This window comes from Diabrotica undecimpunctata, chromosome 8 (genome assembly GCF_040954645.1).
Source record: "Diabrotica undecimpunctata isolate CICGRU chromosome 8, icDiaUnde3, whole genome shotgun sequence".
NCBI classification, from domain to species: Eukaryota; Metazoa; Arthropoda; class Insecta; order Coleoptera; family Chrysomelidae; genus Diabrotica; species Diabrotica undecimpunctata.
The window spans coordinates 22,725,019-22,738,082 of NC_092810.1; the positions used below are offsets into that span (position 1 = coordinate 22,725,019).

Below are 13,064 nucleotides of genomic sequence, written 5' to 3' on the forward strand. Positions count from 1 at the left end.
GTATGAAAACTGTAATAGTATCTATAGTTTTTACATATATTGTTTCATAATAATTAGCTGTAATATTTGATTTTTTGTGTTAGGACATTGACCTTGCGAAATATGTTTCGATTGTATAGAAATTGTGAACAATTTTATACGGAAATATCTTTTCTTTACAAAAGACACTTTAAAATTTCGCTACAATTTCACTCTCATTGTTTTCTTCAACAATAAACTGATTTTTACAAATTTAATTTAGTGTCCAAATAGTGACGAATATCATTTTTCTAATTACCGTTCTACTGTCATTTTTGTCGGTAAAAATTTCAATGAGTTCCCAAATTTAATAAAAAGTACTGTCACGACACACTTCACGATTTTGGAAAAGTAATTTCTAAAACAGGAGATAAGGTTTTGGATAAAAAAGGTCGATGAACGGCACGGAAGATCGATTTATTAATTGGGAGATCGTCGTACTTGAAAACAACGAGAAATCTATTTAAAATTATAATCTGCGGGAGAACATGATTGATTGACCATGTTCCAGCAACCACTAGGAAACTGTTGTGTTCTCCACAAGGAAACTAAGTTCCTGTAGCTGGCTGTATACCATGTATCACAAAAAATTTGTTAAAATCCATTATAAAAGGTATATAAATTAAAAAACCCAATCGGGCTATGTCATGAAGACAAAACGTTTTCGGAATCCATATTCCATCATCAGTGTCTAGGTGTACATGTTTTGAGCCACTAAATATCTGGGTAAAAACCCGTTAAAAGTTAATGGTTACAATTTGGTTTACATTATTAGATCTTATATATTAAGATGTTAAAGTTACCAGTGGATTTGATAACATGGCAACGTACGACTCCACATGTTGCTGGTCCTGAGACAAAGTATCTACGAGGACTTTAGTTGCTATCATGCAAATTTTTCAATATCTTTGGAAGATATTGAAAATTTCATGCACTTTGGAAATACATTTTGCTTATGCACAAAACGCAATTTTTATTTTATCACCATGAATTTTCTTCAAAAACTTTCCTGACACTTTCCCGAATCAAAAGAAAAAAGTTTAACAGCGATGCATCTTGCTGCGGAAAATTGGTAGGTTTAATGTTTCGTTTCCTCGCCTAATAGGTGCCATATCAGCATCACGTCCAGCTCGATTTTGTAAACAGCCCTACACTCCGTTAGAGGTATTTAGTTTTCTTTTTATTTGTTCTAATGGCTTTTGAGTGCTTCTCAGTACAGCAAAGTCATCTCAAGTTTGTTGTATTTTTATCTCCGACCGCTATTCTATTATATCATAATAATTTTACCGATTTTCATTTTGTTGTTTTAGCCACTCCCGACACAAATTCAAAAGGCTTTATTGTTTTACTATAGTTTTACTCCCTTTATACCAGAAAGCTGAAAGCTTTTCTCTACACATTCTGCTTTTACCCATTTTCGTAACGGTTTGTGAACGTTCTTTATGAGGCTATTTCGGATTTCAGTTAAATTTCAATGTAGATTGATTTGTTTAAAGGTCAACTAATCACAGTAGTCGCAGTGTCCGGCTGTAATTTGATAATAATAATTTATAATTTTTATTAATTAGGAATAAAATATTTTGTTGTAATCATTATGCCAGAAAAAAAATGATTTTTTCTTACATACATATGTACAGACACAGCGAGTCTGTTACAGCTCAAGGCATTTCTCGATCTCTTTCGGCCAGCTATTTCTGCTAATCCAGTCATTCTGACCTAATCCCCTCGCTGCCATTGCTTCTTGGACCTTAGCATCCCAAGTACTCTTTGGTTATTAGAGATCAGAGATCAGCTTCAGAGCTACAGCTTCTTCTCCAGTATTCCATCTTAATATATATATATATATATATATATATATATATATATATATATATATATATATATATATATATATATATATATCAGGCCTTGTAGGCCCCTGTCTTCTAAGAACTTGGTTATTTCCCTCAATTGTTTTCGGTCCCTTGCATTTTATCTCCAAGGAATGCAATATCATGCCTATTCTTCTAAAATATTCATCCTGGTCTCTTCTCTTGCGTTTCGTTTATTCATCTGTATCTATTTCGCTTCCTGTTCCTTTGTCACTTCTATTCATTTTCCCATATTAATAAAACTTTTTTATTACAATAACAATTATTATTTATTGTTTTAATTTAATTTAATTCTAATCTAACTTTAATCTAATTTATTCTAAGGCCGGATCTGGATTTTTGTAATAAAATTATGTGGCTTTTATTTTAATACTTAATTTTTTGTCGGTACTAATTACTTTCTTATCTGTCAAAAAACGCATTGGAATGCCTAAGCGGGTCGACTCCTCGGACTTAATACATTCGCAAAAAAAACCAGTTTTTTAATCTATCACACAATTATTTATTTGCTCAAAACTTGTTAAAATTATTAAAATAGTTCTCTCTTACTTGTCTGATGGTATTTCCTTTATTTACTATCACCTGTATGCACTAACTTTTAACACTTATTTTTGAAACTCTGTTGAATTTTCTAACTTGTAATTCCCAATTATTTGAAGTTTATTACAAAGCGAAAATCAACGGAACTACTCTTGTCACTTGCAGGACCGTCTCTCATCAATCCATCTCAATTTTTTTTCTGTGTCTCTTATACAGTGTGTCCGTAAAGTATGGAATAAATTCGATATTTCCTAAATGAAAACCCATTTTAAAAAAATCTAAAACACTTCGATTTTTAAATTTAATGTTCTACATTTTACAATAAAATTTCATTATACAAGATGATACACATTACAGTGATGACGTCATCAGCATTTTTTTTAAATGTATACCCTGTATTTTAGGACATTTTTAGATCGATAAAAATGAGCTGATTCCAAAAAAGTATAATACTGGGGGTCTAACGGATATAATTTGAAAGATATGCGCTTAGAAAATTAATTTTTATTGATTTATATTAATAAATTATAATAAATAACTTGAAAGTAATCCAGTAATTAATACATGACTTAATCCTTAATGTTCGAATTGTAGCCCTTGTTGTATTTGACAGTAACCCAAACGTTGTACAAATTCTTGTAGAACCTTATTTATGCTTTCTTGAGAAATATTATTTATTTCTTTACGAATTGTTGTTTTTAAGTCTCCAATATTTGCAGGTTTCGTTTTATAATCAACATTCTTTAAATGACCCCACATAAAATAATCCAAAGGATTGAGGTCTAGCGACCTCGCTTGCCATTCAATATGTCCACGTCTTCCAATCCACCTGTTCGGAAAATTTCGTTTAGGTACCTTCGAACATCTAAAGCATAATGCGGAGGCGCACCATCCTGTTGAAACCATAAACTTTTATCAAAACCTCCAAGATTAATTGTACTGGGGAATAAATTAACTAAAGTAGGTACGAGATACCCACTTAAAACTGAAGGTATGCTGGCCCGTTTAAATTACCTTCGAAAGAGTAGGGTCCAATGATTTTATTTCTTACAATGCCAGCCCATACGTTTACCTTTTGCGGATATTGCGTATGATGTTCCCGCTTCCAGTTGGAGTTTTCTTTTGCCCAGTATCTACAATTCTGACGGTTGACCTCGCCATTTAATTATTTGAATGTAGCCTTATCAGAAAAAATAATATTTTGAACTAAGAGAGGGTTTCGGTGGCTGTTATCCATAATTATTTCGCAAAATTGTATTCTTTTATCTGGATCATCCTCGTTTAATTCCTGTACAACTGTGCATTTTACTTACTTTACTTACTTTTACGAACTTTGTGTACCGTTATTTTGCAAACATCGAGATCACTACTAACCTTACGAACAGAAGTGTGCGCATCTTCTTCAAAAGCAAGTGGAACATCTAATGTTATACATAATTTACAGAGAGACGACCTGATTTGCGTGCATTTTCAACCGTACCAATTTCCCGAAATTTCATTTCAATCTTACTTACTGTTGACTGCGTGATGGGTATTTCTGGATATTTATCATTAAATAAATTACACACTTCCATCTGAGTTCGCGATTTGTCTCCATACCCAATCATCATGAGTATTTCAATTCTTTGCTTTACACTCAAATTCATTTCTACTTAAAATTAATTCTAAGCAATAATACAGAACATTCACGAATTAATACAATTATTGTACTACTTAATTGTTATTGAACGTTACTAAAAATAATTACAGTTTACCAAAAACTAGAAGTAGGCTACTTTTTTGCAATTGCTAATAAATAATTTATTTTCTGAGCGCATATCTTTCAAATTATATCCATTAGACCCGAGTATTGTACTTTTTTGAAATCAGCTAATTTTTATCGATCTAAAAATGTCCTAAAATACAGGGTGTTACTTTTAAAAAAAGAGCCGATGACGTCATCACTGTAATGTGTATCAGCTTGTATAATGAAATTTTATTGTAAAATGTAGAACATTCAATTTAAAAATCGACGTGTTTTAGATTTTTTTAACAAGGCTTTTCATTTAGGAAATATCGAATTTATTCCATACTTTACGGACACACTGTACACTACCCAGACTTCAGGTCCTCATGCAGACACATTTTCTGTTATTGTATTATAAATTAGTTTAGTGTCTCATATATAGTTGCGGTAAGCTTTATAGTAGAACGCTCAGATTTTTAGGTTTTGATACTTCTGTTTTAACATATAGTACGGCGGCTCAGTAAAATAGGCCCAAAATACTTATCGGGAAATGATAGAACAAGGTTTGAACTTGAATTTAGGTCGTTAGTATATTCAAAAATAATATTTTTTACTTGTGTTTTTGAGCCTTGAAAATCCTAATTTTGTGTTTTTCTCAGTTTTAACTTATTTATTATATAACTCGAAAACGATGATGTTTACAGAAAAAATACAAGAGACCTAAATATTTTGTTCAGAATGATCTTGAATCTTATTTTGGGGTATCTCAAGAAAGTTATTATGCAAAAAAATCTCATGGGAATATTTTTCTGAACGAACCCGAGCTTTTCGCCATGTCTAATTGATATATTATACTTCTTTAAGTTCTTTCCGTTCCAAAAAAGTCGTTCTACTTTTTTTATGTAGTAGTTTTGGTTAAATTTTCGATAAAAGTTTATTCCTACAGTTAGAAAGGCGTATTACGGTAGATGTTGGAGTTTAGAAGTGCTTTTTAATATTTATTTAGCGTGGTAAAGTTTGTTCTGTAGAATAAAAGCCGTTTTCAAAGTTTCTTTAAACAGCGAAATTAAAGGTTCAGTTAAACGGGTATCGATTTTCTCCGGGTTGTTTGTCGAATCTGCGATTATGACTTGCGGGCATTGCCGAGGTCGTGCTAGTGACCTTTTATATATCATTTCACGACCACAGTCTTATGTACATAACGTTCAGCACGTTATACGCTATATAGCGCGAATGAAAAGCATTTGACGTCATATTTTGCTGACGTAGGTAAATAAGCTTTACCATGATATAGTTGAGTTGAAGGGTATAGAAGAAAAAGTCACATTCTCCACTTTTTAAAATTTTAGAGGAAATAAAAAAAGCGTCAACACACAATATTATGAAGTCAACTATAACGAATTTTTTGTTTACGTTTTAATCATGGATTTTATAAAGATATGGTATGGGATACACCGCTGAATACAAAAAATTACTTATTAATTTGGATAATGTTACTTTTGGTACTAAAGTTTGGAGAATGTGAGGTCTGGACTGTAACAAGGTGGAAACAGTTAGTTTTGAAACCAAGCTTAATGGGAATGTTCAGATAAAAAAGTTTCATAATAGTTTACGAATATAATTTAGATATAAAAAAGTCAGTTTTTTTTAAAACTTGTTTTACTTTGCTCAAATTTTACTTTAAAATATAAAATTCGCCAATAAAAAATTAAATTTGGAAAAGAGGTATCTTATTAACAGCAAGGCACACTTGTTATGTTGTGCAAACACATAATGTTTCTTTAAAAGAGGGTTTCGCTATACAATTACCTTTATATAGTCTCGGGCCTTAAGCTACGCAAAGTTTGTCCTCGTTTAGTGATGCTTCGTGCAGAGTCCGCAACTTCACTTCTCCACTTGTAAGTTGTGTCACCTTGAACCAAAACACGGGTGACGTTTTGTACCTTCTTTCGGATAAAGTAAAGTTGCCTACATGACTGTTTGCCAAAATGCAAAGAACCAGGAGCTTTGGTGACTTCCTTTCTTACCGATTTCCAATTTCGCCAATTCCAATTACGTCATCCCTAAACTTTTTAACAGTAGCAAACCTGTCTATTATTTGAATATATTCCTCAGGGCTAACGATTATCTCACGCTTTCTGATTTCCTTCTCAATACTTCCAAAAACGCGATCAGGAGGGAGAAAAGTGTGACCTGTCATTGGAAAAACTAGCTGGAGCTTCGTTATATGATTTGGCGCAAGTGGATTGATCTGGAAGTTTCGGTAGCGCCTAATTTTTTTGACAATCAAAGCTCAAAATCAACAAGTCATCTTTGACCTCCTTAAGACATAAAATGCTGTATGTTTTAACTTGTGTACTCGTTTAGTTGTTATGAGAGTAGCTTTTTGCTGTACAACTTTGCATACTTTGCTCGGTAAGTGACAAGCAAGTTGAACAAACATCCACCCGTGGGCTACCAAATCCTAAGTTATATTCTGTGTTAAAAAGATATCTAAAGTATTGCTCTTTTACTTCCACAGTTTTTTCTTAAACAGCTGTTATGTACATTCGCCAAAGTTTCCGTACATTAAGTTTAGCTAGGAGATATTTTCGATCCATCTTATTTGTACAATAATGTGTTTCGCTACAGTTCAAGCTATTCAAATAACGCTAGCTTTTTTGGCTGTAAACTTGTGAGAAGTTCTGTCCCCTCCTCTTCTCTTTTTTGGCATTTCACCAGTAGTAAAGTACCTTTGGCCTAAGCGATTCACCCTAAACCTGGATACATTTAAGGTTTCCAAAAATGTAGTATATCAAACTGGGACATTTTTCTTTTCATTGTATCGTATAAAATATTTCGCTCCAGCTTGTTGTACTGTATTCCTATTATTTTTAGGACGCCTTCTTTGGATTTGCTGAATAGTCAATTGTTTTACGATAACATTATCTTGCGATATTTTATCCTGTGTTGCATAAAACTTTGAGCGAAAGCGTCTAGTATCCTGGGCTGATTGTTCTGCATAATAGTGCGCCACTATGGTGGTTGCATGTCGGGAAGTTCAGGAAGCCTTTTGCCGTATATCTAAAAAAACGGAAGATAAACATCGGTTATATTGACTATCGTCTATTTTTTATCTGAATATTCAAGTTAAGCAAGATATCTTAAATCTAACAATGCAGTGTTAAGATTAAAGTTAGGTTAAATACATGCATTTCTTTGCCTCACTTCTCTTCCATTGTCCGGTGCCTTCACTCGTTTTTTAACAGTTTCACCAATACTTTTGTTTACTGTTATTTTTGTATTTTATTACTTTAAATATCGAAAAAAACGACAATAACTTAAAAAAAGGATTTCGCTTGTGTGTAACTAATTCATAATATTTAACAGCCCAGTCTGGTTATGAAAAAATCATCAATTTCACGGCAACATTTTTCGCAGATATCTGAAGCTTTTAAGACATAGGTGGGGGTTACTAAATGACGAGTTTTTCCCCTTATATTTTACATAAACAATATTTATATCTTCTTTTTATATCAAGAATATCTTTATTTTCCCCTTTTTTAAATTAAAATTGATAAATAATTTACGGAGATATTTGCAAAAAAAGCCGTTTTTTTGCACTAATTTATAAATTTTATTAATTTTTTTATTAACAAAATAAAATGTTATTAATATATTTGAACATAGAGGAATTACCGTCTTTTAAATTTGTGCGAAATTTCCCCCCGATCGGCAAATAGTTTAAAAGTTATTTAATTTCTTTATCCCTGAGGCTAAATATTTAAACTATTGAACTTGCTCTATTAATAATGCTAGACACATTTAGCAAATTTCATAGGATTCTTTAAGACCTAAACTATCTCAGAAGTTAAATGCATATTGCGTTTTTATCGAAAATATTCACAAAATACAGGTTTGAAAAAGGGGTATGTTTTTTACTTACAAACCGTTGTACTTCTATATTTTTAAAGCTACAGACTTGTACGTACAACCATGGGATAGCTGGTAAAAAAACTCACAATAAAAAAAACCTACTATGACCAATAGGAACGAAGTTAGGGACTATTTTAAAAAAAATCATATCTCCATTGTTTATAAACATTAAGAAGTAAAATTTGCACCAATTTTGAATGAAAATCTAAATTTTATATTGAAACTTAAACTGAAAGCTATAAAATTCATCCAATTTTTCGAAACTTACAGCCCTTCGAAACGAAGGTACTTTCGAAGATCGACATAGGAAAGTGGAGGGGATAACTGTTTCAGCTCCGTTGTTTTTTTGAGATCGGAACTTCAAATTGAAACACGTAGGAAAAAATTACATTATCTCGGCTTCAATTGCAGCTAGAAGCCTCTTTTTTTTAATCTGGGGTAGCTTGTCGAAATATGTGAATAATATGAATAACTACATAGTTTTCACTGCCGGGAAAATATGGGAAACCTCGGAAAAATTGAATCCATTTGAAATTCACCGTAAAAACTTACTTTTTTTTTAATTTGGCTGGAATAGTCTGTCGCAGTATTAATAATGATGACATAATTTTCACCTCCCGGAAATATCAGAAAATCCCGGAAAATCAACATAATTATAATTAATATAAGGAATATAATAATACACTAGTGGTCAAAATTCTGGAAACTTTATAAAAATTATCGTTTTTTAGCAAGACTCGTCTCCTGATCATAATTTATATAGTTTAACATTACAATTACATTTTTGTTTTATTGTTTTATATTCCTGCATAATATTTGATGTATTTCTCACTCTTTTTTTATTAACATCAATATTTAATAAAATATGGAACCAGATTCAAGCGAAACGCTGAAAATTCAAGATTTGTGAATGGCAACATTGGCAATACTGTATTGCGTCAGGGTTTTGCTAGTCAGTCAACAACCCAACTGGAAGTAGTTAGGTGGCCTTTAGTACAGTTTCGTGCTTTCGTGCGACTTCTAGTGTTTATTAGTAACATCAGGTAGTTGTTACTAAGATGATACTGTTTAATTGTCGGAGAGGAATTCATCAGCGTTGATTCAACGAAAATGGCAACCAGAAACCCAAAACGTGTTGACTGGTCGCCAGGAAAGAGAGCCAAAGTAATTATCCTTCGAGAAGAAGGTTACACTTATCAAGAAATAGCAAACAAATTGGGTGGTGGCGCCACAAAATCAGGTGTAATGAAAGTTTGCAAACGTGGAACGACAAAATCAGCAAAAAGATCTGGCAGAAAACCCAAAGTTAGTCACTACGATGTGCCTAGAATATGCCGACTTTCTAAGATCGTCGCAGATCCGCAAAAGATATTAACGGTATTGTCAAATCAACTTGATTACAAATATCGGACCGCACTATCAGAAGAAAGTTGTGTGAAAATGGATTGCGAGCACAAATTCCTAGGAAGAAGCCGTTCCTGAACAAAAAATAGAGGCAAAAACGCATTGATTGGGCTTTGGCACACAGAGGGTGGACAGAAGAACAATATAGTAAAGTAATTTGGAGTGATGAAACCAAAATCTCGATCTTTGGGAGTGACGGAGTGAAGTTTGTTCGCCGCCGACCGGGAGAAGACTTTTTGCCCCAGTGTACTACGGTCACTATGAAGCATCCTGTGAGTGTCACGGTATGGGCTTGCATGACCACTAATGGAGTAGGAGGTTTAGCAGTAATAGAGGGCAATATTAATGCAAAAAAATATCAGGAAGAGATACTGCAAGCCAAACTGCTGCCGACTATCAGAGATTTGTTCGAAGGGGATGCCCAACAATGCATCTTCCAGCAGGATGGAGCGCCTTGTCATACGGCTAAGACTTCCATGGAATGGTTGAGAAACCATGATGTTACTTTTCTGCCTTGGCCTGGAAATAGTCCCGATATAAATCCAATAGAAAATTTATGGTCAAGGCTGAAAGTCTTAGTATCACGCCGAAACCCAAGCAACAAGAGAGAACTGATAAAAGCCATTATTCAAAACTGGTTTAGAGTTATTACACCAGAAGATTTGGCTCATCTGGTCAACTCCATGCCTCCCCGAATTGAGTCTGTCCTAAAAAACAAAGGTTATCCTATCATATACTAATTTTGTTGATAATAATCATTGTACCATTTTTTTTTTAAATATATCTACTAATAGCTAACTATTTATTTTTAAATTTTTAGAGGATTTTCCCCCTTAAAATAGATGTTAAATATTAAGTAGAAGCATAAAACGATGTAATAAAATTATAGATAAACTTATAAATAACATAAGTCTTGTGAAAAAGAGGAATGCTGATGACAAAACTAAAATTTTTGAAAAGTTTCCAGAATTTTGGCCACTAGTGTATATTGTATAACAAATTACTTGAAATTTAATTTATAAAATATTGATATAAAATGAAAAAAAAAATTATGTTGATTTTCCGGGATTTTTCGTGATGAGAGATTTTCGTGATTTTCTAACAATGGAAGCCAAGATAATGTAAATTTTTCCTACGTGTTTCAATTTGAAGTTCCGATCTCGAAAAAAACGCGGAGCTGAAACAATTATCCCCTCCACTTTCCTATGTCGATCTTTCTAAAGTACCTTCGTTTCGAAGGGCTGTAAGTTTCGAAAAATTGGATAATTTTTATAGCTATAAGTTTCAATATAAAGTTTAGATTTTCATTTAAACTTTGTGCAAATTTTACTTCTTAATGTTTATAAACAATGGAGATACGATTTTTAAAAAAATAGTCGCTAACTTCGTTCCTATTGGTCATAAAAGGTTTTTTTATGTGAGTTTTTTTAACAGCTATCCAATGGTTGTACGTACAAGGCTGTAGCTTGAAAAATATAGAAGTTATTACAATTGTTTATAAGTAAAAAAACATTCCCCTCTTTCAAACGTTTATTTTGTAAATAATTTCGATGAAAACGCAATATGCATTTAACTTCTGAGATAGTTTAAGTCCTAAAGAATCCTATGAAGTTTGCTAAATGTGTCTAGCATCATTAATAGAGCAAGTTCAATAGTTTAAATATTTCACCTGTTTTAAAAGCTTCAGATATCTGCGAAAAAATGTTCGACCTTTTTTTTAACCAGACTGGGCTATAAGCCGAAAGGCGAACACAGTCGCTAACAAAAATCCTAGGTGCCACGTGACCGTAACCCTCCAGTCTCGTAGGCTGAAAGGGAAGTTAATACGGCGGAGAATGTTAGTTTTTGGGATAACAAAGCGATTTTTATTTATTACTTTGTACAAGAGACTGTTATTTCTGCTCTCTCAGACTTTGAAAAATTCTGTATTTCAATGTAGAGACTACGAAACAACTTAAAATACATTTTTGACAAAAAGTGGAGAATGTGACTTTTGCATCTATACAATTCAATTGGTATTTCTTTCTGATATCTTTAAAAATACATATACATATCATTTTCGTAAATTTTGACATTTCTTCTGGCAAACAACATTAACAAATTGAAATTAAAAGAAGGTATCAAATGAATCGTTTTTTCATAATCTCTAAAAAAAAACAAAAATGAAAACTTCTAATTAGGAAAGAAGTATTGAAAATGTTTAATACTTCTCAAAAAATCAATGTTTACACAATGACGCCGTTATTTTAACTGACGTAAATCGATATTTTCATACCAAAACTTTAATTTTTTCAAGGATTCGTTCTGAAACGAATTATTTACATTTTATTTTTTGTTTATTGAACTATAAACGAAGTAGTCATACAAGTAGCAAAAGAGCCAACAGGAAAGAAATTCAAGGAAGTCATAAAAGTAGCTAAAATGCTCGTGATAAAAATAAAATTAATTTGGAATTCTAAGATTTTAAATAATTTGAATGGATTTAGTGACTATTCAACGAACTTAAAATTTGTAAACAATTTTTTTACAGTAAGTCATGACAACCACCAAGGGTTTTAAGGTCACAGATGCTGATCGAAAGACAAGAGTTGGAATTGCCGTCAAAAATTTGGAAGAATTGAAGAAAAAAACCATAGACAAGTTTAAACTTAAATTCTCACCTGGTGAGATAGATTTCCAAACTACCGATGGCACTATCATAGAAAATGAAGAATATTTTCAGGTAAATACTCGTTATCGATTAAATTCCATTCGCCAACAGTTTTTTATTTATTATTCTCACTGATATTATTTTTTTATAGACCCTTCCTCCTCAGACGTTGCTAATATGGGTAAAAGCTGGTGAAAAGGCCGCCACCGACGCCGAGATTTTATACAAGACCATAAGAGAAGTTAACGATGAGTATTTAACAGCTGGAGAGAAGGTGCAAGAATTTTTCACCGAGAAAATGAAAAGCAAAGTGTTGAAACTGGCTGAGGTTCTGAAGGGTCTCGATGCAGATAAGGCCAAGTTGAGTAGCAGATCCGAACATCCTGAATGGTTCGAGGGTAAGCTATTGATATTGTTTCGTAAAATCTTAACCAAAGAAATACACCAAACATGAAAATAGTATATAATAGGTCAGAAAAATGTAGTACTGTTTCAAAGGAAAGACAGTTAAGATTTTATGTCACGTAGAGTGCCTCTGTATATCCGCTTATAAGTATTTCATCCTAAAAGGAATCTTCGGAGCGGCTATTTACAGATGCTCTGAACGTGAAAACAATCTTTCCTGTCGCAATAGAAGCAACGCTAAAATGGCTTCGATAATGTAAGTACTGTTTATTGAAGTTATTTATTAGTTCCAACGCCCACGGCGCAACTGTTTTAAATTGCGGTCTGAAACAATTGCACAATATTGTCGCATTTCCGTTTGTTACTGACTTTGTATCTCCTTAGGCGACCTGAATAAAAGAAGAGTTTAGACAGTATAGACAGTTTAGATAGCAGACATGTGTCCAGACAGTATTGAGCTGTGTTGTTTTCTTGATCATGTTGTGAGTGTGTGGGAATTTCAGACAAATCGGTGAAGTGAATCGGTACAAAGTTT

At 32.7% G+C, this 13,064-nt stretch overlaps 1 protein-coding gene across 3 annotated transcripts in view; it reads left to right on the forward strand.

Annotated features, from left to right (window-relative positions):
* Positions 1–13,064, forward strand: part of Drep4 (DNA fragmentation factor-related protein 4) — a 40,675-nt gene that overhangs the window by 7,339 nt on the left and 20,272 nt on the right. For all 3 annotated transcript variants that reach the window (XR_011951589.1, XM_072539822.1, XM_072539821.1), the window contains exons 2-3: positions 12,005–12,196; positions 12,276–12,522. Coding sequence is in view for 2 of the 3 variants with exons in the window: in XM_072539822.1 (XP_072395923.1) it covers positions 12,011–12,196; positions 12,276–12,522 (433 nt within the window). In the remaining variant the exon portion in view is untranslated. The remainder of the gene's footprint in view (positions 1–12,004; positions 12,197–12,275; positions 12,523–13,064) is intronic.